The sequence below is a fragment of the Aotus nancymaae genome, unplaced genomic scaffold, assembly GCF_030222135.1.
Source record: "Aotus nancymaae isolate 86718 unplaced genomic scaffold, 86718_ANA_hifiasm-v0.15.2.pri h1tg000059l, whole genome shotgun sequence".
NCBI classification, from domain to species: Eukaryota; Metazoa; Chordata; class Mammalia; order Primates; family Aotidae; genus Aotus; species Aotus nancymaae.
The window spans coordinates 2,226,236-2,250,782 of record NW_026988473.1 but is presented as its reverse complement, the minus strand read 5'-3'; the positions used below and the strand labels follow the sequence as shown (position 1 = coordinate 2,250,782).

At 56.8% G+C, this 24,547-nt stretch overlaps 2 protein-coding genes across 3 annotated transcripts; both read right to left on the bottom strand.

Moving 5' to 3' along the window:
- Positions 1-281: 281 nt before the first annotated feature.
- On the bottom strand, positions 282-2,086 carry POLD4 (DNA polymerase delta 4, accessory subunit). Of its 2 annotated transcripts, XM_012452905.3 has the most exons (4): positions 1,773-2,086; positions 1,448-1,537; positions 1,147-1,258; positions 282-755 (listed from the first exon to the last, which is right to left on the bottom strand). In XM_012452905.3, exons 1-4 carry the CDS (start codon positions 2,083-2,085, stop codon positions 731-733), a joined length of 540 nt encoding a protein of 179 aa, XP_012308328.1. In that variant the 5' UTR covers position 2,086; the 3' UTR covers positions 282-730. The 2 variants fall into 2 exon arrangements, with proteins under 2 accessions (XP_012308328.1, XP_012308329.1); XM_012452906.3 differs by lacking the exon at positions 1,147-1,258.
- A 9,305-nt stretch (positions 2,087-11,391) lies between these two features.
- Positions 11,392-21,294, bottom strand: CLCF1 (cardiotrophin like cytokine factor 1). The gene is made up of 3 exons (XM_012452904.2): positions 21,163-21,294; positions 14,671-14,837; positions 11,392-12,845 (listed from the first exon to the last, which is right to left on the bottom strand). The coding sequence occupies exons 1-3, from the start codon at positions 21,176-21,178 to the stop codon at positions 12,351-12,353; spliced, it is 678 nt and encodes a 225-aa protein (XP_012308327.1). The 5' UTR covers positions 21,179-21,294; the 3' UTR covers positions 11,392-12,350.
- Between the last annotated feature and the right edge of the window lie 3,253 nt (positions 21,295-24,547).

Below are 24,547 nucleotides of genomic sequence, written 5' to 3'. Positions count from 1 at the left end.
CAAAGTGTCCGTGTTTGTGAGGTGGGCACCACTTAGCAAGCCAGGTCTCTGGCCCAGCTATTCGGGGAAGGTGAGTCAAGAGTAGTTTCCCTATGGGCCACCAGGGGGCACCAGAGGTTGCTTGGCTCTTGCGAGGACTTGATCTGTCTCTTAAGGTATCTGTCGCCTCCCTCTCAGGCCTAGGACTTTCTTGAAGGAAAAGCGATGTGGTGATGGCTCTCCTATCTCCTAAGTTGCTCGGGACTACCAGTCAAAGCAGGGCCACAGTAAAGGACTGAAGGTCAGGATTCCAGGCTCAGTGTTCTTTATTGATAAGCATTAGTGAACCCCTTGCTCTGGGAGCTCAGCCAGTCCTGCTCTCAGATTCCTAGCCTTAGATGGGACAGCATCTTTGCCTCATGGATCAACTGTCCATGTCTGGCTGTGTCTAACTTGCCACACCATGGGTCAGGGAGGCAGGCAGCAGGTATTGGAAGGCAATGGCCAGGTCCTTTTCCCCAAGACCACTCCCCATCTAGGACCGCTTTGCTTCAGCTGTGCTGGCTCTCCCAGGGGGCTCTGGGAGCCTGCTGGTTAGATGGAGGAGCTGAGCCTCGAACACCTCCAAGTTCCGCCTGCTGAGGGTCCCTCCACCGCGGGGGCTGAGCTGAGTAGGAGCAGTGGGCTCTCGCTTCTGTCCTGAGGTTCTTGGGTGGTGAGCAGGAGAGCCAAGGGCAGGAGGTCCTAGGCCTCATAAGGGATAGAGATGCCAGAGGCTGTGGAAGACAGGGTAGGAGGGAGGGATACCCCAGAAAGAGAGAGAGAGAGAGAGAGAGAGAGAGAGAGAGAGAGAGAATCAGTTGAGTCCCTGGATCTGATTTCACCAGCTCATTCTTGGCCATGCCCATAGTCCTTGGGAAACCCCTCAGTTCTAAATAGATAGTTCCTTGGGTCCTAGGTGTGTATCTTTGCCCCCCACTAGCTCGTACAGGTAAGAATTATTACAGCAACATGTCCTTCTGAGCTAGGCACCTTGTAGAACCTTCTTGCCTACTCAGCAAGGCCCTGCAACCCTGCATGCATTTCTCCCTCAGGTCAGGGCAGCAGGATGGTGGTGCCTGGAGAAGGCCCTGGCTTCCCTGAAAGCCCTCCCGGCCTGTCTCTGACCTGCACTGGAAGCGGGGGTCTCCGGGGTGGGTCTTCAGCACCTGCCACACCTCTGGGGGAGGCTCCAAGCCCAGCAGCTTGGCCCGACACCAGCGCTGCAGCCGTGTGATCCCTGCCGGGGTGGGAAAAAGACTCTGGAGCCTCGTGGCGGGTGGGGTAGAGTCTGAGCTGGAGAATGTGTGTGTTGTGGGGGAGACAGTGCCCGAGGGTCACAGTCACACGGGCGCTTGGGTGGCTTCAGAGACGTGGGTGACGGGACTGGCTGGGAGAGGCGCCTCCGTGAGGCTGGGTGGGTTCTCACCGGTGCAGGGCCCATACTGCCAGGCCAGGTCAAACTGCCTCAGCAGCTGCAGCTCCGCCTCGTCCTCGTTGGGGGGCTGGGGCTCCTCCTCTGCAATGACAGCTGCTCCTCAGTGCGAGGCTGGCCTCAGTCTCCTGTCCCTCGCCTCCCAGCCGTGCCATGTCCCCAGCCTTCCTCACCACCCCTTTGCCTCTGCCGTCCCGCAGCTAGACCTGGTGTTGGGAGGGATGGACATGCCACCCTTCCCCTTCCATCTGCCCCCTCCGCCCACGTCCTCTATGCCCCTCCGTGTCCACTCCTCCTGCCTCCCTCACACCTCAGAGACCTAGCTCGGGTGCCAGCTCCCCCTTGCTGTGCCCAGCGGGCCCCTCCTTCCTCTTCACAACCGGGTAGGAGTCAGTGATGAGCCGCTTCCGGCCCATGGCGGCCACCCAAGCAGGCAGAGAAGGAGGCGACTGCGGGGAAGAGGAGAGACCGGCCAGTGGGCGCGAGAAAGACAGCTGCTGAGAGAGACAGACGGGGCCAGGCCAGCGGCGGGCAGACGAGATGACCCAGACAAGCCGAGAGAGGAAATCGCTGGGGTCCAGGGAGGGATACCTCGCCCACCCCCACAAGCACGCAAACAGCAAAGACTTCATCCAATGGCAGGCCGCCTCTGTGGGGCGGGACCCTGGCTCTAGCCAATGGCAGATAGTACAGGATGAGGGGCGGGGCAGCGCGGCAGCTGTGGGCCATGGGAGGAGGGGCAGGCTGGGGAGGGGGACCTGTCAGGATGCCCCGACTTTACCACCTCCCCCGGCCCCCATTGGTCTGCTGTGGGTCCCGAGAGACTTGAAGAGTTATCCTCAGCCTCTCACTTCCCGTTTTCCCTTCCTAGGCAAATGTTCTTTTCAGCTTCGCTAATCCCCGTGGCCAGTTTGTAACTCCCCAGAGCCCAGCTGGAGCCTTCAGTCGGTCCTTTGGCCCGCCCAGCGTTGTGGGGGCAGGTCTGGAGGTCTGAAGAGAGTTTGGGCTAATCCAGGCCCCTTCCCTGCTCCTACCCAACCCCCACCGGCCCCAGGAGACCTGGCTGGAGAATCCCAAAGGCTCTGAAACCTCCTTTCTCACAGTCTGTGCCCAGAGATGCTGCCCATTCTTAGTCCGCGTAAGCGTTTGCCTTTTTACCTCTCCTGGGGTCCCAAGTCCTCCGCGGCCCGCCCCATCAGTCAGGAAGATTCCATACTGAGTAGGAAGGCAGAGCAAAGGTCTGCTCCCCCAATCACAATGTGTTTGGATGCCCAGTTAGATCTTCTTTGGCAAAATCTGCCCTGTCTCTCACAATCATGTGAGTCTGAGAATAAAATATTAACAATAAACCTAACACTCATATTGCACGTACCATGTGCCAAGTTCTGTTCTAAGCACTTTCCCACATATTAACTCAATTAAAATAGATGTCAAAAAGTTTTTGAAAGTAGGAAGTATAGCTAAATGATTATCACTGCTGATAGTCACAGGCATTGTAGGGCCCCAATCAAACTAGTTTCTCTTGCGCCCCAGGAGCTCACAGTCTTACAAGGGAGACTGATGCACGGTTGTAAAAGAGAGGCTATAATTCCTATCAGAAGAGGCAAAGGGTGGGTCAGAGATTGGTTAGGACCACAGGGATGATTAGCATTGGAAGGCCTCCTGGAGGAGGTGGACTGCTGTAAACAATGTCTCTCAATTCTCCACCCATGACCTTTGTCCCTTGGGCTCCTGTCATCACTGACTCACCCCTACTGTTGCCTCCCCCTCACCAACTTCCTGGCAGCAGGCAAAAGTACTGGCCAGTGGGTCTGGGAACCAGCACAGTGACCAGCCCAGCTCTAATCACCCTCCAGAGATCCCATCCGGTTCTTCCTTCCAGGGATACCGGGAGGGTGGGGCACAGACTCCTGGGCTGCTGACTGCTCAGAGGCCTCTCCCTCCTCCTTGCCCTGCTCTGGAGTCTGGGTGCTCTGCACTGGAAGAGGGCTAAGCCCCTGGTGCAGGTGGGAACAAGATGGGAAGCTGCTCTGGAGAGGAGACCACCAAAGAGGAGGCAGAGGAGCAGGCTATGTCTTCAGGGTCCGCATCCTGCCTGGCTCTCCCCATTGGTTTCCTGGAGGAGGGTTGGTGGAGGAGGGATCTTGTGGGGGCACTGCATGGAGCTGGAGGGCCCTTTCTGCTGTCTTGTTTGGGCTGGGTCTGGTCTCATCCCCCGATCTGCCTTGTGGACTAAGTGGGACCCACATTCAGGGAGACAGTGTCCCTGTGGAGTTGAGGATGGAAGCAGGGAGGCTTTCTCCACCAGGGCAGGGAAGGGCCTAGGTGCTGAGTCTGGGTCAGCCACTGAGCACGCTAGGGAGGGATGGTGCCTATGCTCTTCAGGATTGACTACCCCCTCCCCAGAGGGCCTCAGCCAGGGCTCCTGGGCTGTTTCCAGAAGTGTGTGGCACCCACCTCCGGAGGCCACCAAGCCTGAGGGAGTAGGGAGCCATGGGTGTGGCAGACCCCTCCTCATTCCTAGTCCCTCCCACCCTTGAAAGCTGATAGCCGTGGGGCCCTGCCACCGCCCAGGGAGCGTGAAATGGGGTGTGCCCCCAGGCAGCCACAGCAGCTCCTACTGCCGCCTGGGCCTCTTGCCTTTTCTCCTTGGGCAGCCTCTGGCATCCTGAGCTGCTGCTCTGTGGATGTTGGCTGGGCCATCTCCATCAGCTTCCCCAACTTTGCCTGGCCCAGGCCCCCACCAAACCTGGACGATGTCTCCCTCAGGCTTCAGCTCCTCCCAGACCTGAGAAAAAGAGTCAAGAGTGGTCAGCTCAAGTGCAGGCACCCTATGCCTGGCTTTCTGGCTTGGTGTTGAGGGAACTCTCCACAGGCAGCATTGCCATTCTCTCATAGATGGCAGTGAACTTGAGCCCCTAGGGAAGAGTTGGCACCCAGGGATTTTGGAATCATCCCTGTCCAACTGGCATCCCCTGACTCAGCACCTGGATCCCCAAGGTGCGCTGGCGTTGAGGCTGGAGCTTGGCCTGCCCATCCTCTGGTCTTTTCCTTCTTTGCTCTCCGACCCCTTCTACCTTCTGTACTTTCCTGTCAAAACCCCTTCCCCTACTCAGGCAGTTTTCTGGTGTCATTCCCTAAACTGCTGTCCTGGAGCCTGTTCAGACTTCAGGCTGGATGGTCAGGCCAGAAGTCTCGTTTGGGTGCTGAGTTCTCTCTCCCTGGGGGAATGCCCTGAGACCCTTGTGTCAGCCCTGACACCCAGAGGCTGGTGATGAGACTAGTAGGAGTGGCCTTTGCACCTCAGCCTGGTAATATAATACCCAAGGCCCTTGCTTCAGGGCCAAGGCCAGAGTCCTGGGGAGTCCAGGAGAGAAAAGAACTGAAAAAGGAACCCAGCACCTTCCTAGGGGCTGAGTCCCACGATGACTGCTCTCAAGGGAAGGGGGATTAGGTCTGACTTATCTCAGACAATGTGGCAGGATGGGGGCCTCAGCACTGCACCTGTGCTCCCCACGAGCCCCTTCCCTTCCCCTAGCTCACCATGAGGTTTGTTGGGGAGAGCCAGGTGGAGCTGGGAAGGTGGAGGCAGATGGAGAGATGGGAGCAGCTGTCCGGGGCCCAGTGGGCTGTGGGGTGGATCCAGCTCTTCTTTCTTCTCCCTAGCACCCTCCTTCCTCAGGCTCTCAGGCCCTGCCACCCATCCTGAGCTGGAAATCAGTCCCACTCAGGAATTCTGGGCAGCCAGACTACCCCCCGCCCCAGCCCCCAACATACTCATACACCCTGGGCTCCATTCCTCACCCTATGGGCCAGAATTCTTTCAGGCAGCCCTTCCTAGTCCCTCACTGGCCTCCCAGACGCCTCCTCCTCTCCTGGTTCAGGTTCTCTGGCCTAGTGTGCTTTTGGGGCCTGAGCTTGAGGGGAAGGAAGGGGTCTCTGAGTTTTCCTGCCACTGTTGTCCCCTGTCCTGACCCCACCACCCTCCACACCTCCTCCTCTAGTCATCTCCTCTGATTACCTCCTCTGGTCACGTCATCTAGTCATCTTAGTGTGGCCCTCCAGGCTCTGCAGCAGTTCCAGGAAGACTTGAAAAGAGGCCTCTGTCCATTACTCACCTTGGCCACCAGGTGTCAGACTTTGCCCAGCTGGGAGGAAGGTTCTAGTTAACCATTTCCACCCCATCAGCCAGGCCTCTGAGAGAGACTGGAGCAAGTTGGGAAGGAGCCTAGAGGTGACCGCTGAACTAGAGAGACCCTGAAGGTTGAGACTGGGGAAAGGACCAGAACTCTGTCTCCACAGCTTTCCCCCAGATTCCCCTCACTGCCACAGCCCCTACACCACCCCATGACAAGGGCTTTGTCCCCTGCTGGGAAGTTCTGGAACCGGGCTGAGTCAGGGAGCCTGAGAATTGAAGGAACAAAGCCTGGGGCAGTTGTTAGCTCCACAGCAGAAGGGGAAGCTAAGACGGAGCTGCCAGTCGGAGCGCCAGCCAGGCCTGAGTCACTAGCCCTTGACCTCTAGGTTAAGGGGAACAGAGGGCCTCCCTTTGCCCTTCCCCATTTGGAGTGGCTGTGGCAAGTGAGAGTGTGTGTGTGCATGTGTGTGTAAGCTCAGTGCTTGAATGAGTCTCTCATGTCGTGAGGGGGCCTGTAAGTCTTGGACGTTGGGTCAGTCTTTGCAAAAGTGGAAAACGGGCAAGGTCTGAGTATTTTGCCATATCCCATCAGAGCCTCCTCTAGCCTCACTTCCCTCAGAGGTTGCCCCTGCCCCAAGTGACAGTTCTCTATTTTATGCTCATTCTTTTTTCTTTAAAGATGGGGTTTCACCATGATGGCCAGGCTGGTCTTGAACTCCTGACCTCAGGTGATCCACCCACCTCGGCCTCCCAAAGTGCTAGGATTACAGGCATGAGCCACCACGCCCGGCCTATTTTATGCTCATTCTTTCAAACATAGGTGTGTTTCCAAGCACCCAAGATGATGATGAGATTTCTAATCTACACATGCTATCTAGAGATGACAGAGAGGAGGGTCTTCTCTCGCCCATTCTCCCTAACCTTGTGGGGACATAAGGACTTCTAGAGATAACGCACCCTCCACCCCTTGACATTGCAAGGCCTTAGATTCTGATGTTGGCTTCTGGATACCTGGGCCTCTAATTCTGAGGCCATACTTAAGAGGTAGAACCTTGATAACCAACAAAACTCATCAAATCTCCTGATGCAGCTCTGGATGGAAAGCCAATGACTCACAGAAAACACCGATGCCCTGTGATGTCTCAGGTGCTCCCTGTGCAGTCGTGCTGGCGTTTTCACAAGATGCCCATGGGACGTAATACCAAAACCCGAAGGAGCAGCTCAATCCCCTGTCACCATCATTAGGGGCTATATTAGAGAGAATTCAAGAACTCACACTCTGAAGTGCCCTCTCTGACGGTCTGTTTCCCTCCACTGACCACTCTGCCCAGTTCAGTGGCTCCCAGCTAATTCCAGTAGCTTCCGAAAGCAGCCTAGAATCCCCCACCCCTTGATTCTCTGCCATTCCTGCCTTGCCAGTACTCAGCCTTGGAAAATGCCCTCTTCTCCACTCTGTCCCTCCCTCTGGCATGCTAAGGAATATCACTGCCCATGCTGACAGGTCTATGGCAAAGGTGCCAGGTTCTGTTTGGCTGCCCAGACGCACTTTGGCTCTCCTCTGGTTGTCTAAGGAGACCACGGGTATACCATCACGCCTGGCTGATTTTTGTATATTTTGTAGAGACAGAGTTTCGCCATTTTGACCAGGCTAGTCTTAAACTCCTGGGCTCAAGTAAGCCTTCTGCTTCAGCTTCCCAAAGTGCTGGGATTACGGGTTGAGCCACTGTACCTGGCCTTTTGTCTCAATTTCCAAAACACTATTGTCTTGACACATTTTTTAAAATTTTTCTCTAACATAGCAACCTTATTAACTTATGTCTTGACACTCTTTAAATCAATATAAGGGCCGGGTGCAGTGGCTCACGCCTGTAGTCCCAGCACTTTGGAAGGCCAAGGCAGGAGGATCACCTGAGGTCAGGAGTTCGAGACCAGCCTGGCCAACGGTAAAACCCTGTCTCTACCAAAAATACAAAAATTAGCCGGGCAGGATGGTGCATGCTTGTAATCCCAGCTACTCGGGAGGCTGAGGCAGGAGAATCACTTAAACCTGGGAGATGGAAGTTGCAGTGAGCCGAGATTGCTTCATTGCACTCTAGCCTGGGCAACAAAAGTGAAAAACTCTGTCTCAATAAATAAATAAGTCAGTCTTGGGTCAGTTAAATTTAAGTCAAATTATCAAGGTTTGGTTGGGTCCGGTGGCTCACACCTATAATCCCATCACTCTGGGAGGCTGAGGCAGGCAGATCACTTGAGGTCAGGAGTTTGAGACCAGCCTGGACAACATGGTGAAACCCCATCTCCACTAAAAATACACACACACACACAAAGTTAGCCGGGAGTGGTGGCACACACCTGTAATTCCAGCTACTCGGAAAGCCGAGGTGGGAGAATCACTAGAACCTGGGAGGCAAAGGTTGCAGTGAGCCAAGATCGCACCATTGCACTCCAGCCTGGAGACAGAGCAGGACTCTGTCTCTAAATAAATAAATAAATAAAATAAAATAATCAAGGTTTTTTTTTTTTTTTTTTTTTTTGAGACGGAGTTTCGCTCTTGTTACCCGGGCTGGAGTGCAATGGCGCGATCTCGGCTCACCGCAACCTCCACCTCCTGGGTTCAGGCAATTCTCCTGCCTCAGCTTCCTGAGTAGCTGCGATTACAGGCACGCACCACCATGCCCAGCTAATTTTTTGTATTTTTAGTAGAGACGGGGTTTCACCATGTTGACCAGGATGGTCTCGATCTCTTGACCTCGTGATCCACCCGCCTTGGCCTCCCAAAGTGCTGGGATTACAGGCTTGAGCCACCGCGCCCGGCCTAATAATCAAGGTTTTACTGTGCCAGGCATTACACTAAAATGCTGTAGGAGTCAGGCGCAGTGGCTTACACCTGCAATCCCAGCACATTAGGAGCCCAAGGTGGGCAGATTGCTTGAGGTCAGGAGTTTGAGACCAGCATGGCCAACGTGGTGAAACCCTGTCTCTACTAAAAATACAAAAATTAGCCAGGCATGGTGGTCAGTGCCTGAAATCCCAGCTACCTGATAGGCTGAGGCAGGAGATTTTCTTGCACCTGGGAGGCAGAGGTTGCAGTAAGCTGAGATGGTGCCACTGCACTCTAACCTGGGCAACAGAGAGAGACTCCATCTCAAAAATAAACCAAACCAAAACAAAACACTAAAATGCTGTAGGGATGCAAAGATGAATAAATCGTGAGCCTTGCCCTCAAGATGTTATTTGCTTGAAAAAGACAAATATACTTCACTAACTCTTATTTTGCCCCATCTCCATCTGTCTAAATTCTGTCTATCCTCCAAGAATAGTGTCAAATCCCACCACATGCACTTATGCAAAAGGTAATTATTGAGCACTTGCTGTGTGCTCTGCACTGGAAATACAGCCATGGAAGTCAGCAATAACTTCAGATGCTGTTTTCTCCCCTAATAGGGCTCACAGCCTAGAGGGCCTTTGCTAACTAGATACAGTCTCTCCTTCCTAGTCTTCTATAGTACTTTGCCTGGGACTTTCTGCATTTAATCAAATTCTGCCTTGTATTCTAGCATTTGGAGGGAGGGGTTTCTATTCCCTTTTCTGGATTGTTTTTTTCGACACACTCATTGAGCACCTTCTTTAGGCTGGAATCTAAGCTGGGTGCTGGTATAGAGAGAAGAGGAAGATTCAAAGTTGCTCCCAAGAAACTCAATAGGATAGTGTTGTGTAAGCTCTCTGATGATAAGAACTCCACCTTACCTCTGTATTCTTTTAGCCCCTTCTTAATGCTTTGCATATCATAGGCCACAACTAATTTTGTCTGTGTATGGAGACAGCCCTGATACCCTCTCCTTTATATCTTGTTAGGCAGGGGGCAGGGCCTGCAGATGCCCCTGGCCATACCTAGGCAGATGTCTCGACCTGAGGAGTCTGGACCCCTCAGGGTGGGGCATGTTCCCTCTAACTTGGGCCAGTTGATTCAGGGACATTCAGCAGAGCTGGCTTGCCCCACCCACAAGCAAGTCAATAGCTCCTGCACCTACACCTGACCTCTCCCTTTTCTAGTGGTCTTGCACTTGCCAGCACCTCTATGTCTGCCTTGCACACGTATGCCTCTGACCCTTATGTTTCAGGTACATTGATCTTTTCTTCCCAAGTAGATCATAAGCTCCATAAGGGCCGGAGCCAAATTAAGTTTTAGGCTTCTTTTGGCTTTTCTACACCAGTTGGCACAGTGCCAGGCAGGTAATTAGGTCTTTAAAATATTTGTCAACTGATTGACATTGCCATCATTTCTTACTTCCTTCGCTTAAGGCATTGTCTCCAGGAGGCCCTTATAAAATATTCATGTAGGATGTGAGGGCGATCTAGCTGTGACATCTGTCATCCCATTGACTGCCAGGGTTGATTCGGCTGATCTGGGTGGCTAGGTGGGTGTCCACTTCCTCTGTCACTGCTCTGTGTGCATCCCTCCCGATGCTGTGCACTCAGTGGAAGAGGACAACCATCCCGGATAGAGGAGGATCAGTCTTTGATCAAGGCTATATGAATAGCTGCACTCCCCTGCTAGAACCTCCAAACAAGCTCTCAAGGTCCATAAAATATCCATGTATTACCTGGGAGCTATTCATCCATTAACTTACCCAGTTGTTCCTAACTAAAGTGTCATGACATGCTGCTGTAGCCTAAGTAATCTGTAATTACTACAGCTGCTGCTGCTGCAGCCAAGCATCTCACCTTTGCTATTCCTATTATCCTTTCCAGCGATCTTAGAAGGGCATTTAATTATCCTCACTTTACTTCTGGGGAAACTGGAGAATGGGAAGCTTTCATTTGTCTAAGGTCACTCAGCTAGTAGGTTATGAATCTGAGATTTGAGCTTAGGGCATCCCTTGAATAGCATCTATCCCATTCTCTCACAATCTGAGTTTTTTTCTTTTCCCAAATATGCTGTCTTACACTGGAGAGAAAGTAGTAGAATTGCAGCTGAGGATTGTGACTTGGTCACAGTCGGTCTCCCTTCTTAGGAGACAAAGGGTGTTGAAGTGAGGGTCATCACTCCTGAAGCCCCAGTAGACAGAGACAGACAGGAGTCTTGGGGAAGCTGGGGAGTGAATGCCCAGGAGCTGACTGCTCAGGGTAGAGCATCAGAGGGGCAGATGAATAGCTTTGCTCATCACATGGAGGCTGGGCCAGAGGGCAGAAATAGAAATTCCAGCCAGGAAGACAGACCTGTGAGACCATTAATGCAATCCAGAAAAGTGAGGATGGCCAGGCGAGGTGGCTCACACCTGTAATCCCAGCATTTTGGGAGGCCGAGGCAGGTGGATCACCTGAGATCAGGGGTTTGAGACCAGCCTGGCCAACATGGTGAAACCCTGTCTCTACTAAAAACACAAAAAGATTAGCTGGGCATGGTGGCTCACCCCTGTAATCCCAGCTACTCAGGAGACTGATGCATGAGAATCACTTGATCGTGCCACTGCACTCCAGTCTGGGTGACTGAGTGAGACTCTCTCAAAAAAAAACCAAAACCCAGAAAGTTGAGGAAGACTGAGCAAAGAAGGCAGGTTGAGGGAAACCTGGGATGGACAGAAGCTGTGTGGGAGGACTGAAGGATCACGGGGTTGGTGGTGGGAGGAGGAATGGACAAGTCTGAGTTGTGAACCTTGCCCCAGTGCAGGGAGGAAGAGCACCTCTTCCCAGAGCTCTGTGTAGCTCCACCAGAGGCAAGCAGGGAGTAGGAGCCAGGGACAGCAACAGAGCCTGAGGAGCACCAGGAGGAGGGGTGAGACCGGGCAAAGAGACTGAGTTCTGGGGCAAGCATTTTATTTGTTAATACAAGAATAGAAATTCTGCAATAAATATCATCTAATAAATAACATCTCCAAATAAATAAATATTAATACAACACACTTAGAGTCATGAGAGGGTGGGGCTGGGGGCAGGGCCTGGGGGAACTGCCACCCCACACCCCAAAATGCTACTGCAATGTAAACTTTCAGGAAATCCTGTGGTGTGGCTATGGTTGCCCTCCCCAGCCTGGGCAGCCCACAGATATCCTGGGAAAGGGGGCAGAGAGGAGGCACTATAGTGCTGGAAGACAACTCGGGGCAAGGTCCTGACGCTCAGCTCAGCTTTTGTTTGCCACTCTGTGCTTTGGAGACTCCTGGGTCTGGTCTGGTCTGTCCCTGCCCCTCTGCTTTCAGTATTATCTCTTCTGGTTTATAGGGCACCTCCAATGCAGACCCCAGCCCTGCGTTGTTAATCTCATCTCTTTTTGTGTAGAATTACGACGTTTGTTTCCTGAATGGGATGTATAGAGTGATTTGGGGGTAAGGGAGCAACACCCATCCAAGGACAGTGGGGCAGCCAAAGGGCTTCACCCCAGAAAGGCATGTGTGGTGGTGGCCCCTTGACCCCTGCCCCCCTGAGGGGCTGGGTGGGCACTGGCCAAGGGGTGGGCAAGAAGCAGGAGGCCATGAGAGCCTTTGCACCAACTTGAGCGACTTCAGACTCCCTTGAGCATGGCTTCCTGTAGAAACAGGAAAGGACACGGCCTATGGCACCTCCTTCCCAGCTCAGTAGACCTTTGGGAGGTGGGGAGGAGACAGGGCTGATGGCATCACACCCCCAGCTGGTCCAGTAGAGGGCCAGAGGCTCACAGCTTCTGTCTCCTGGCTCAACGGGTGTTGGCATACAGGGCTGGCTCTACCAAAGTGGGAGCAGGGTTTGAAGGGGGAGCGAAGAGGAGGTGGCAAAGGTCAGAAGTCAGAAGCCGTGAGCCCCCAGGTGCAGGGTGACTGCAGCTGCTGGAGGCTGCATCTTCTTCTTGAGCCTGTTGAAGTCCTTGGCCGAGCGCCACAGCCAGGTCTGCAGCTCCTTCAGCAGCCAGAAGTCATCCATTTTCTGGAGGAAGTCACTGTGGGCAGGGCCAGGAGTCCAAGTGGGTTCAGTCCCAGGCAGAGGCTGGGGCAGTGGGTAGCCCAGAGCTGCCATGACACCCGCAATGCTACCCAGCAGGCCCTGGAGGCTGGTGCAGAAGTGGGCCAGGCTGCGGCGCAGCTCAGCCGTGGCGGCCTGACGGTTGAGGCCACGCAAGTAACAAAGAAGGTGGCTGTAGGCCTCATAGTTCTGGGTCAGTCGAAGTTTGTCATTGAGGCTTCGCCACACCTCCAAGTCAACAGTGGCCCTGGGCAGAGTCTCTGCCCCCAGGCGGGGAGGGTTGAAGTCAGGCTCGTTGAAAGGGGGGCCCAGGTAGTTCAGCTGCGAAAAGGAGAGCGTGATGGGGAAGGAGGAGGGCAGAGAAGCCGGGTCACCACCAAGGAGATTCCGGCTCTCAAAGTTTCTATTTTTTGTGTCCCCTGACACTGGCCCTGCCTCCATGCTAGGCTTCTCTGTTCATGGGTCTCCCTGAGTTTCTCCAACAAGGACATCATTTGTGTGGAGGTGACAGTTGAAGCAGTGGTGGTGATGAGCTCTCCTATGGTGAAGTGTCGAAAGAGAAGGAGGAGGAGACGCTCAGGAAGGACGTGCTGATGGGCTGGGTGGGCAAACCTTGGGAGAGTGCCCACTGTAGGGGCAGGACAGAGAGGAAGAGGAGCCTGGAGGAGCCAGGGCACGAGGCTGGAGAGGTAGAAGGTGGCCCAGGAGAGTGCAGAGGCTGAGGAGGAGGAGCTGGAGAAGGCAGCAGCGCTCAGCAGTGTGGCTGCAGAACAGAGAGCAAGGAGAGCAAGCCCTTAGCACTGTCAGGCTTGGCAAGGAGGTGCCTGGCGACCTTGGAGAGAACCGCTGCTGGGGCCTGGAAGCCAGATTGCAGGGGGTTAAGAAGTGAGTGGGTGGAGAGGAAGTGGAGGCAGAGACCACTCCTTTGAGAAATTTGGCAGGGAAAGCCAGGAGAGAAAAAAGGTCAGGAACTAGTGGGGGCAGTGAGTGAAGCAAAGGTTTTCTGCACAAGGAACAAGTGAGAGATGAGAGGGGCCCGTTGGCACCAGAGCCCCATTTGCCTCTCACACACCTGGGCACACCAGCTGAGGGGCTGGGGAGAGATGGGTACTCACTAACACCCCGAAGGAAGGGTTCAGCTGATAGTAGCAGGGCTGCAGAAGGAAGGAACGGAGGCAGTCTCATGAGTAGGACAGGAGGCAGGCTATGGAAGACAGCATGGTGTAGGGAAGAGGGCAGAGCCCTTGCCAACCCTCAGGGGAGCGGCTGGGGCCCAGGGAAAGGGGTGAAGGAGATGTGTAACTGGGAGAGAAAGGGAGAAGCAAGGGGGGAGGCCTGGGATAGGCGAGGGCCCAGGGGGAGGTTCACACGCTGACAAGCACAGAGACAAACTAATTTCCTCGGTGTATCCCGGGGCTGGAGCCAGCTCCCCCGCCACCCTCCTCCCTTTTCCTTCCCTGGCTCCAGAGTAGGGTCTGGGATGTGGAAGAGGAACACGGGAAGAGGGGGCCAGTTCCCCATGGTCCTCGGCTCCTCTGACCCTCCTTCCTTCTCTCCTGGGCTCTCTGAACACCTCTGGACCACCCCCAAATCCTTACAGCATAACCTCCATCCACATCCTAAACCCCCTGCCACTACTGCCTGGGTTCCCTGCAGCCCCCTTCCCCCATGACCCCTGTAGGAGGCTCAGCTAGGATGGGAGAGGCAGAAGGAAGGGAGGCCCCTGGGTCCAGAGCAGCAGGGCCCCAGGTCTGGGGGCAGAGGCGAGCTGGAACGCAGGCATGGGAGGTGGGGCCCCTCCATCCCCACCCAACCCCACCCTCGCAAGAGACACCACAACACGGTGTAAACAGAGGAGACTTCCCCGGCCCCCAGGGGGAGGCGGGCGGCTGGGCTGGCAGCCAGTGGGGCAATGGGCCAAGGCGGGTGCGAGGCCTGCCCACATGCCTAGTCCCGGGGCCAGGGATGGGGAGGTAGGGGGGCCACCTAAGAGGGAAGGGCAGAAGATAGGCAAGACAGGGGGACTGGTGGGAGCCAAAGAGCCCCTCCTCACCCCATCATTTACCAGGACCATCCACAGTTAGGATTCCCCTCCCCCAACTCCTCACTGCTCCCCAACTCCCAGACTCCTATGCTAGATACTCACATAGGTCCCAGCCAAACTTCGGAGTTGGTGCTCCAGGTAGCGGGTGAGGTCATAGGTTTTCTGGATGGAGGGACCAGGCCCTAGGTCCCCTGTGCGATTGAGAGCTGGCACTGCAGGGAGGTGCCAGAGCACCGTGCACAGGCACGCTAGCATCCCCCACGAGTCCCCTGTGGGCAGGATGGACGAGGAGCATCAGTGCGGCCCGGGACCATGCAGGGAAGCAGCTGGCAGCCCCTCAGGTGTCTGTCCCCACCTTGGGCTGGGATCAGGGTGAGGGTGGGATACCAGATGGGAGGCAGAGGGGATGGAGGAGGGGAAACACTCCTGGCGAGAGGGGAGAGAGAGAGAGCAGGCATGTGTGTGTTTCAGGATGAGGACTTGGCACGCATGAGTGTCTATCAGTAGAGAGTATATCTGTGTGTCAGCTGAGAGAGTCTTTGGCATGTGTGTCACTGTGTGTGTGCCAACATGTATGTGTGTGTACATGGAGGGACGGGGCCAGGCCTAGGGACTGGTCGACTTGCCTGTGTTCATTGTGCCCTAGCTTTCTGCCAATCTCCCAGTCCCTCTGCAGCTTGAGGGGAGTCAAAGAATGGGAGACAGCACATGTCAGAGCTGGCAGGCTGAGCACAGTCAGCCCTGAGGGAGGAGGCAGGAGAAAGGCGGCCGCCAAGAACAGAGTCGGCCATAAGAGGCAAGGTATAGAGTTAGACCACCAGAGTCAGGCTGCCTCATGGAGCTAGTTTTGGGTATATGCTGGGCATATTCCTGGGTGTGGAAAGCTTAGGGTGGGGTTAAAGGAGGTTTAGTGTTCGCTCTCAGGGGATGGTGGCAGTGTGGAGGGCCACCCCGTTCTTGGTGTTAGGTGGGGAAATGTTGAACTTCAATGAGGCCTTTCCATCAGTCTGTAGGGTGGGAACAAGAAAGGAGAGAGGTGCATTTGATGAGCTGGGCTTCTTGGCTGATGGCACTGCAGGGTTTGGACATCCCAGGATACCAGGAGTCCAGAGGCCAGGGTTAGCTGCTGTAAGGAGGGACATGGGCAGTTAGGAAATAAGCTTTTCTGGGATTTTAGGTGAAGACCAAGGTGAGGATTCAGTGGATACTTTGGACTGGCAAAGGCAGTTCGGGTTTGGCTAGGGTAGATATAATCGGCATTGGCCTAGCTTAGGTTTAAGGACTGGGTTACTTTAAAAGTTTCAGATTAGTTTAGACTTGGGATTTGGTTGATTTAGTGCGGCTGAGGTTTAAGTCCAGCTGGGCAATTGGTGAGGTCTGGGCAGGCAGAGGGTGAGCTGGAGGTCTGTGACTTGGTCAGTTTAGATGTCAGATGGGGCGCTGCTTGTCATGTCATGACGAGCAGGGCCAGTTTGGGTTTTCAGCTTGAACAGGTGTGAGGTCATGAGTGGTTTCTTTCCTATAGTTCTTTTTTTTCCTTTTTTTTTTTTCACTACCACCTTCCCACCACCCCTACAGTTCATATTTTACACTGTCAGATTTTTCTTTCTTTTTTTTTTTGAGATGGAGTTTTGCTCTTGTTACCCAGGCTGGAGTGCAATGGCGCGATCTCGGCTCACCACAACCTCCGCCTCCTGGGTTCAGGCAATTCTCCTGCCTCAGCCTCCTGAGTAGCTGGAATTACAGGCGCGCGCCACCATGCCCAGCTAATTTTTTGTATTTTTAGTAGAGACGGGGTTTCACCATGTTGACCGGGATGGTCTCGATCTCTTGACCTCGTGATCCACCCGCCTCGGCCTCCCAAAGTGCTGGGATTACAAGCGTGAGCCACCGCGCCCGGCCCCACTGTCAGATTTTTCTATAGCAACATAGGTTGCTTTGATAGCTAGAAGTAAGTTAGGTGTAGCACTTTGCCCATGGTTAGGATGGGGTTTGGACTGAAGAATGAAGACAAGGGTAGGTTTAATCACAGTGCTGAGGCAGAGTTTTAGAGAGCGGGGCTACAAACTAGGAAGACTGCAAGATCCCATTTGTCTAAAACATCGCTTATGGAGGCCAGGGGTCAGTGGGGTCTTCTGCACTGGCCCACCTGGTCAGTCTAAACTCTTTCAGCTGTGTGACTGGCTGGCTTTACTGAGGGAGCATAGAGGTGGGGTGCCACCAGTCACAGGCTCTTGGTTTGAGGGGAGTGTGTGTACACCTGTGTGTTTTAGGACAGAGAGTAGAGTCAGGCACTCAACTGCTCCCTGGGGAGACTGGCTTCCTCTTTCCTTCCCTCTGAGTCTGTGGCTTCCTCCTGGATGCTGCTTTCCTCACTCTTCCTTTCCATCCCCAGCTCTTGCCTGACTCAGTTCCTTTTTCCTCCCTGTTCCTCACATCCCAACACAACCCCAAGCCTGGGGATCTGGCAGTCACTCGGATCCTGTGGGTACAGGGTGGGATTCGTTTTGGAGACTGGAGACCTGCTGCATTGGGCAGAGGCCCTCCCAGCCTTGAGGTCACTTTCAGAATCGAGTCTGGCCTCACTCAAAGTTAGCGGCAAGGCTGAGGGTCCCAGCTGAAGCAGGAGCTGGGAGCTGGGCTTCCCTCTTTACCCACGTGCTGGCCAGAGTTCTAGGCTCTGCCTATGTCACGGCCATGAGGTATGCTCAGGAACCCAGCTCGGGACTTATCCCTCTCTCATTCTGAGCCCTGTGGGACATCCCTAGGGGAGATCAGCTCCCTACACAGAGAGAGCAGGGGGAGAAGCCTTTGGATAGACAAGAACTAAGTCATCTCGGCAGAAAAAACGGCTCATGAAATTAACCAGACAAGGCCGGTGTTTCCAGGAATATTTCAGTTCTGAGGTAACTGTGTCGCTGCAGGCTGGGGGCGGGGGGCAGGGGAGAACAGAAGGCTCCGACGGCCCACAGAGGGAACCAGAAAAAGGGAAGGGCTCTCAGGAATCCAGAGGGAGAAGAGGTTAGGAGAGGAGAAAGGGGGGTAGAAGGACAGACTCTGCCTCTGCTATGACAGCTTCCACTCTGGGCAAGCCCACGTCTAGCAGCAGAAGGGAAAGCGGCCCGGGGTGAACACCTGCGGCTAGTCGTGAGCCCAGGAACCCAGCACAGCTTGCCTGCCTCCGAGGAGAGTGTGTGGTGGGCTTCCTGGAGCCTTCATCCATCCTCCCTCAGGGTCATGGTGTGCAGGTGGACCCCGGCCATCGGGGCTGTGTCCGGGGTCCCCCTCTCTCCCTCCCCAGCAGCTCTGGCCCCCAGCCCGGCCCCCGCCCCAGCTCTGCCTCTGGCTGCTGCCCACTGATTGTTTACATCCCGTCTTCTCCGTGTGTTTATAAATCCGGCTGAGCACGTGAGGAGCTAATGAGTGCAGCTCACATTTCCTGCAGCAGCCCCCCCTCCCCTATCCTGGCCCCCACTCCCGGCCAGCCCCTAATTCCATCCAGATCCCTGGGCCCTGGGAACCAAGGCCGTCCTCATGAACACACACACACACACACACACACACACACACACACTCTCTCTCTCACACACTCTCTCTCTCTCTCTCTCTCTCTCTCTCCCTCTCTCCCTTTCTCTCTCTCTCTCTTTGCCCAAGCAAATGCCTGGCTACCCAGACACAGCTGCACAGGCAGGCGCACCTGTATGCACATGTCTTTAGCCATTTTAGTCAGCTGCCCCTCAGTCACTGGGCTAGACCCCCCCAGGCTGACCTTTCCCAGTGAGTGTGAGGGTTCAGCCGTGCAGATGTGCCAGGGTGTGGTTAGGGTGGTAGGACCAGTCAGCAGGAGTCTCTGGACCTTTGACTGTAAGAGCTGGGCTAAGAGCTGTAAGCCCTAAATGTTGCAGCCAGGGAGGCACTGCGGAGCTCCAGAGGTGTGGCATGGTGGCCGCAGGCTGGCTGAATCTGGGAGCCAGAGGAAAGGCCAGACCAGGACCAGGACCAGCACTGGCTGCCACTGGAGAGGTCTGTTGAGGGGAACTGAGGGATGGAGTGAGTGAGGGATGGAGTAGATGAGGGATGGAGTGGGTGAGGGATGGAGTGGACGAGGGATGGAGTGGGTGAGGGATGAGGGATGGAGTGGGTGAGGGATGGAGTGGGTGAGGGATGGAGTGGGTGAGGTCCAGACATTGTGACTGTAGGAAACTGCCCTAGAGCATCTCCTGACCTGCCTTCCCAGGGAAAGGCCCACAGAAACCCATTCTCCTTCTACCCTCTGGGCTGCTGCCTTCCCCTCTCTTTCTTCTCTCCCTTCTGACTTTTCCTTGGTTCCCTTTCCCCCAGGCTACTGAGAAGTGGCTTGGTGAGTGGGGACACATGAGCCTGGGAATTGGGAGACCTAGCTTGGCCACCAGCCCCTCTGGTGACTGTAGGCTTGCACAAGGAGGTCACACTTGCATGCTTAATTCCTCCCAGCTGAAACACATGGGGCTTCATCTCTGCTATCCTCTCAGCATCCCCATCCCTGCCCTTCTCTTCCAGCCTAAATGACAGAAGAAGACACTGAGGCCCAGGGGAAGAAGCTGAGGGTGGGCCAGCCACCCTGGCTTGTGAAGTCAGTAACCAAGCAAGCCAGACAAGAGTTGGGCTTTGGCTGGAGCGAGAGGTTCCTGATTGTGCCGCAAGAGGGCCCTGGGTGTGCTCAGGGAGACCGGGAGGGGCAGGGAGTCCTGCAGCCCACAGAGAGCCAGAGGCAGGGGGAGCAGTGAAGTAGTCCAGGGCAGTGGTGGGTGAGTTGGAGGGGTAGGTTGAATAAGAGGGTGAGGGAGGGGCTGGGAGAGCGTGCAGGAGCCAGGTGTGCACCAGAGGCGGGCCATGGGGAGGAATGTGAAGTGTCAGTGAGCCAGGAGCTGGTGTGCTGGGGTGGCGTGCAGAAGTGTGATGGACGGGAATGTGGGTCTGTGAATGAAGGGGACAGGGAGCCATCCCCTATCAGCAGTGTCACTTCTGGGGCTGCCTGGTGACAACTGCCATCTCTGCTTCCTCCCCTGGTGGAGTGTGTGGCTCCAGGTCAGGGAGGGTGTCTGAGCTGGCCGGGAGCTCGTCTGGTCTGTTAGAGGAATGGAATATGTCCCGTCGGGTGAGAGGGGCAGCGTGTGCTCCCTCGCAGTGGCAAAGGTCAGTCGGGGGCAGTGAAAGCACAGAGGTGTCCCTGGGTCAGGGTCAGAGAAGGAGGACCTGGCAGAGCAGCATGCCCAGTGCCCCCGACCCGCAGTCTTTCTCCAGGGCTTTGCCTGCACCCGCTCATCTTCTTCCCCCACCACCCCCGGCCTCCTGGCAGCCCGTCCCACCCCGGGAGGAGGACCAGGCTGGGACCTGGGGGAACAGGGGTCCTCTGGGATTGGGGCTGGGGTCTGTGGGGAGGGCTCCAGGAGTCCTGCATGGAGTTGTGGAAAGGAAAGCCGGTGGGGACAGCAGGCATGAGGGGGACTCTGGCGAGCCCCGGGGACTCCTTCGAAGGTTTCCTTCGAGGGGCTCGGCCGGGAAGCTGCACGGCGGCGGCCAGCTGGCCCTCCCCCCGGGCGATGACCTCTAGCTCCGGGACCCCTCCCGGCGCTGCGCCTTCCCCCTGTGTGGCCCAGGCGCCCCCGGCCCCGCCCCCTCCCGCTCCCGCCCGGTCGCTCCTTCCCGGCGGCGGGGGCGGGGGCGGGGTCCGGGGCACCGGGCTTTGGGTTCTGCCCGGCGCTGCCCTTTCCCGCGCGTCAACTCCCCTCCCGCCCGGGCCGAGCGGCTGCTCCCACCGCTCCCTGGCCGGTGACGGACTTTTTCCTGCCGGGTCCGGCCCGGCTGCACCCGCCCCCCGCCAACAATAATCACTCCCAGGCCACGGTGGCCCAGGGGGCTCGCGACCGCCGCCCACCGCCCCTACCTGCCGCCGGCTCCCCGGCCGTGGGCACCATGGAGGGTTCCGGCCGCGCGGCACGCAGCGAGGAAGCCGCGAGTCCCGCGGCGTGGCCCGGCCCGCCCGGCCCGTCCGGCCCGGCCCAGCCAGGCTTGGCGCTGCCCTCCGCCCTCCTCTCCTCCCGCCCGCCCTTCCTCCCTCCCGCCCTCCTACCCGTCCCGGCGGGCGGGGGAGGGAGAGCGGCGCGGCCCGAGGTGTCGGCCTCCCCTCGCCTCCCGCCGCCCGGCCTCGGGCTCCCCCGGCCTCCCTCCCTCTTCCTCTCCCAGCCCCCTCCTCCCACCCGCAGCCTTGCTCCCCAGCTCGGACTCGCTGGCCCTGACTTTTGCGCGAGGCTCTGGGCTGCGGCTCCCGGGACCCGCCTCGCTGGGGCTCCAGGTTGCCGCCTCCCCAGGTCTGCGATCGTCCCGGCTCCCCGCCGCTCCCGGCCACCTCCTGGCCCCGCCGTGCGGACTCCAGGAATGCCGCGTCCCCGCCTGGCCCCTCTCGAGGGCGCCCAGCCGTGCCTCCCCCGGCCCGAGCCCAGCTCCCCGGCCCGGCCCCGGCGCAGGGCTCCTGAGGGTCGGGGCAGGACGGGAACCGGATCTCGTGGCTGCTCGGCGGGGCGGGGGCCGGGGCCTCGGCCGCCTGGCTCCTACCTGCTCGGAGGTCCATGGGGCTGGGGCCGGGCCGGCCGGGTGCGGCTCCTCTCCCGGAGGCTGGCGGAGTGGGAGGGCGAGCCGCGGCTCCGGCGAAGCTTTAATAATCCCATCCGCCAGGCCCACTCGCAGGTTTTTTTCGCTCGGTTTCTGATTTTTTTTTCGGTGTGGGACATTCTGCAAACTTTTTTTTTTTTTCTGACGTGTAAAGCTGTAACCACAAATTGTAGCGGCCCTCCCCGGGGTGGGGGGAGGAGGGGGGAGGAGGGAAGGGAGGGCTTCTGGGGCTCCCTCTCCCTCCCACAGCACCAAGGGGGGGTGAGGTGAGGCGAGGCTGTGGCAGTACCACCCTGGGCCTCCTGGGGGAGGGGCCAGGGAGGGCATCAGTCCGTCTGAGGACTCCCAGAAGCCTGGGGATAGCGCTGGCTTCGGGTGGGCTTCTCCCCCGGCATCGTCAGCCTGGGGACGCCGCCTCCTGCCCCCTGCCTGGTGCGGGGTCCCTGGTCCCACCCTACCTCTGCCTCCTCATCTCCAACCTTCCCTCCTCCTCCCCCTTGAGTAAATGCAATGACACATTCTCCCAAATGCCAGCGAGCTGGCCTGGGAGCAAGTGATGGTGTTTTTCCTGCTGCCCTTTGTCTGGGCTGACCGCCCCCCTTGCCTATTGTCCCTCCGCCTGTCCCATTTCCAAAAGCTAGAGCTAAGCGAGGCGCTGGGGCTGGAGCAGGTGACTAACCAGCTCACAATGCCCCCTGCGGGGGAGGAAGAGGGCACCGCAGGCCCACTGCCCGGCCCAGAGGCGAGAAGAGGGCACTTGGCGGGACTTTTCCCCTCAAGTTCACAAGGTTCTTCATTCTTCCTCCAGTGACCAGGGAGAATGCACATGGGTGGGGGATTTGTAATTCATTAATCAGCACGAGGCACCGGACCAGTTTCAACACCAGAGGCTTCTAGGGTGACTCAGCGGGAATGCTCCGATTCAAGGCGATGGACGGCCGAGCGTCCCTATTTGTGAAATGCTTCCCCATGAAGACACCCGGCATTCTCCCTCCTTTGGGGTTTCAGGTGTTGGTTTTTCCGGTGGTGAGGTGAGGGTGGCTTGGCGGTGAGGGCTCTCCCTCCTTTCTTCCCTCTGGCCTGGGTTGGGACTTACTGGGCTGGATACCTGGGGGTATGCCTGGACCCTCCCGGAGGGCGTCCCCTCCTCCCTCTCCAAGGGCTGCTGGGGAGAACAGGCTCAGAGGAGTCACCTCTCACCCAGGACTGGGGGCTGCCCTGCTTCATGATTTTCCTGGGGGACAGTCATGTGGTCCCCAAGGCTTGGGTGCTCTATAACCACCACCAATTAAATCACTGGATAAGCTGCTTTTGTTGTTTATTTATTGTTTCAAAGTGGGAGAGGCCGGGGGTGGGCCAGACCTGGAAGGTGATGCCTCCCCCTGGAGTGGCATCCGAGACTTGTCCCTCCTCCTTCCTGGTGCCCCTGGAAAGGGAGGGCACTCTGCCAGTCCAGCTCCAGTGCCTCCAGCCTGTGTCCCGGGCAGGCATCCTGATCACGGCCAGTGCTGGGTCCCAGGCAGCTCTTCCCTTCTCTGCACTGGAGCACTGAGGTGGGGGGGTGGGGGGGTGGGGAAGAAGTTTGTTTTCAATTACCTCACTGGAGTGGGACAGACTTTGTTGTTGGGTTGTTTTCTCTCTCTCTCTACTTTCTTCCTTTTTTTTTTTTTTTTTCCCTAAACAAGGAGAAAAGAGCTGGGAAAGGAGAGCTGGATTGGGGTGGGGGGCAGGGGACTTTGAGGGACCTCAGTAGCAGCTCTGATGAACACTGCCTGGAGGGACCCTTGTGAAAAGTGCTCAGAGCCTCCCTCTCCCCCGCACCTCTTCCCTGCCCCCACCAGCCAGGACTCTAGAGTTTCAGTGACATTCTTAGTGGGTGACCCCAGTGACTTCTTGATGCCCATGCCAAGGTCAAGAAGGCAGATACCCATGGGTACATGTCAAGGAGGCCAGCCAGGAGGTCCCCCCTAGCTGCTGCCCTTTCAGAGGGAGGGGACCGAGGAGAGGGGAGAGGGAGAAGGAGAGCAGCTTCAGCCTCTCCCTCCGCCTCGCTCGCTGTCGCTCCTTGTGGAGTCGGCACAATGTGGTTTGGATTTGGCCGAGCCCCTCAGCACCTTATAAAGCACCTTGCTGAGTCAGGGAGAAAGCAGCCCCAGTGTGGGGGGAGCAGAGGGGAGGGGGCGCTGAAGAAAGGGCGGGGGCGAGAGAAGAGGGGTGAGACCAGAGAAGGGACAAGACTGGGAAAGAAAGAGGAGACACAAAGAGGCAAATGGGTGGAAGTGAGAAAGAGGGGAGGAGGGAGCCAGGGAGGAAGGAGAGAGCAGCGTGTGGGGGAGAGGAAGAGACTGAAGCAGAGCCGGGGGTGGACAGTGGCACCCCAGCAGACATCCACCTGGGGCATCTAGAGAGCACTGGCTTGCAGGCAGTGACACAGGCCAGGTGGGGACGGGGACCATTGGCTTTTCACACAGCCCCCCAGCCCTCAGTTTCTTCGAGTTTTAATGTAGTGACCCCACAAGCTGGGAAAGTTGTATTCTCCCTCTGCCTCTTGTCTGGACTTGCCTCCCTGTCCTCTCCCCTCACCTAGTGGGGGCCAAGCCTCTCCCCTCCCCTCCCCTCCCCTCCCCCAACTGCCAAAGGGAAAAGCAGCTCCATCTTCAAGCTGCCAGTGCCCCTCTGCCATGCCTGGGCAAAGGCAGCAGGCTGGGAGCTGCCAGTCGGGTTGGGTTGGGGGCTGGAATACAGACTGTGCCTTTATCCTGCCAAGTCCCTAAATGGGGGTAGCTGCTGGGATTTGGGGAAGAAGGAAGAGTGGAAAGACAGAGCAGGGGGGGCCCCTCCAGGGTTTCCATGGGGTGGGGCAGGACAGGTGGTTGCCCTCTGATTTCCAGCTGGGGACCTCAGGAAATTTCCTGCTCCCTGTGGCTCTAGGAAAGAGAATCTTGTTAGGGGCCCTTCCAGTGCTAACAATCTGGGGTTGCTGGTGGGAGAGCAGAGCTTAGAGGAGACACCAGTCCCCCCAGTTCCAGACAAGCATGGGAAAGAGAAGCACTCTGTCTGCCCCATAGGTACACTATACAGGCACTTTCTTAGTCTCTGCCAGGTCCTGTTAAGGACAGAGAGGACAAGGAGGACCCATCCCTGTCTTTAGGAATTTCACAGTTGGGGCCAGGAGGGCAGTGGCTTGCCTCTGTAATCCCAGCACTTTGGGAGGCCCAGGTAGGAGGATTGCTTGAGGAATTTGAGACTAGCCTGGACAACATAGAGACCTCATCTCTACCAAAAATTTACAAATTAGCTGGGTATTGTGGCACGTGCCTGTAGTCCC

Coding starts and splice junctions, on each gene's coding strand:
- POLD4 (XM_012452905.3), bottom strand. CDS start 2,085: ATGAAGTCTTTGCTGTTTGCGTGCTTGTGGGGGTGGGCGAGGTATCCC. Junction 1,259..1,447: donor GCAGTATGGGCCCTGCACCG/GTGAGAACCCAC, acceptor CCACCCCGGCAG/GGATCACACGGCTGCAGCGC. Junction 756..1,146: donor GACCCCCGCTTCCAGTGCAG/GTCAGAGACAGG, acceptor TGTCTTCCACAG/CCTCTGGCATCTCTATCCCT.
- CLCF1 (XM_012452904.2), bottom strand. Junction 12,846..14,670: donor GAAGTTTGGCTGGGACCTAT/GTGAGTATCTAG, acceptor TCCTTTTCGCAG/CTGAACTACCTGGGCCCCCC.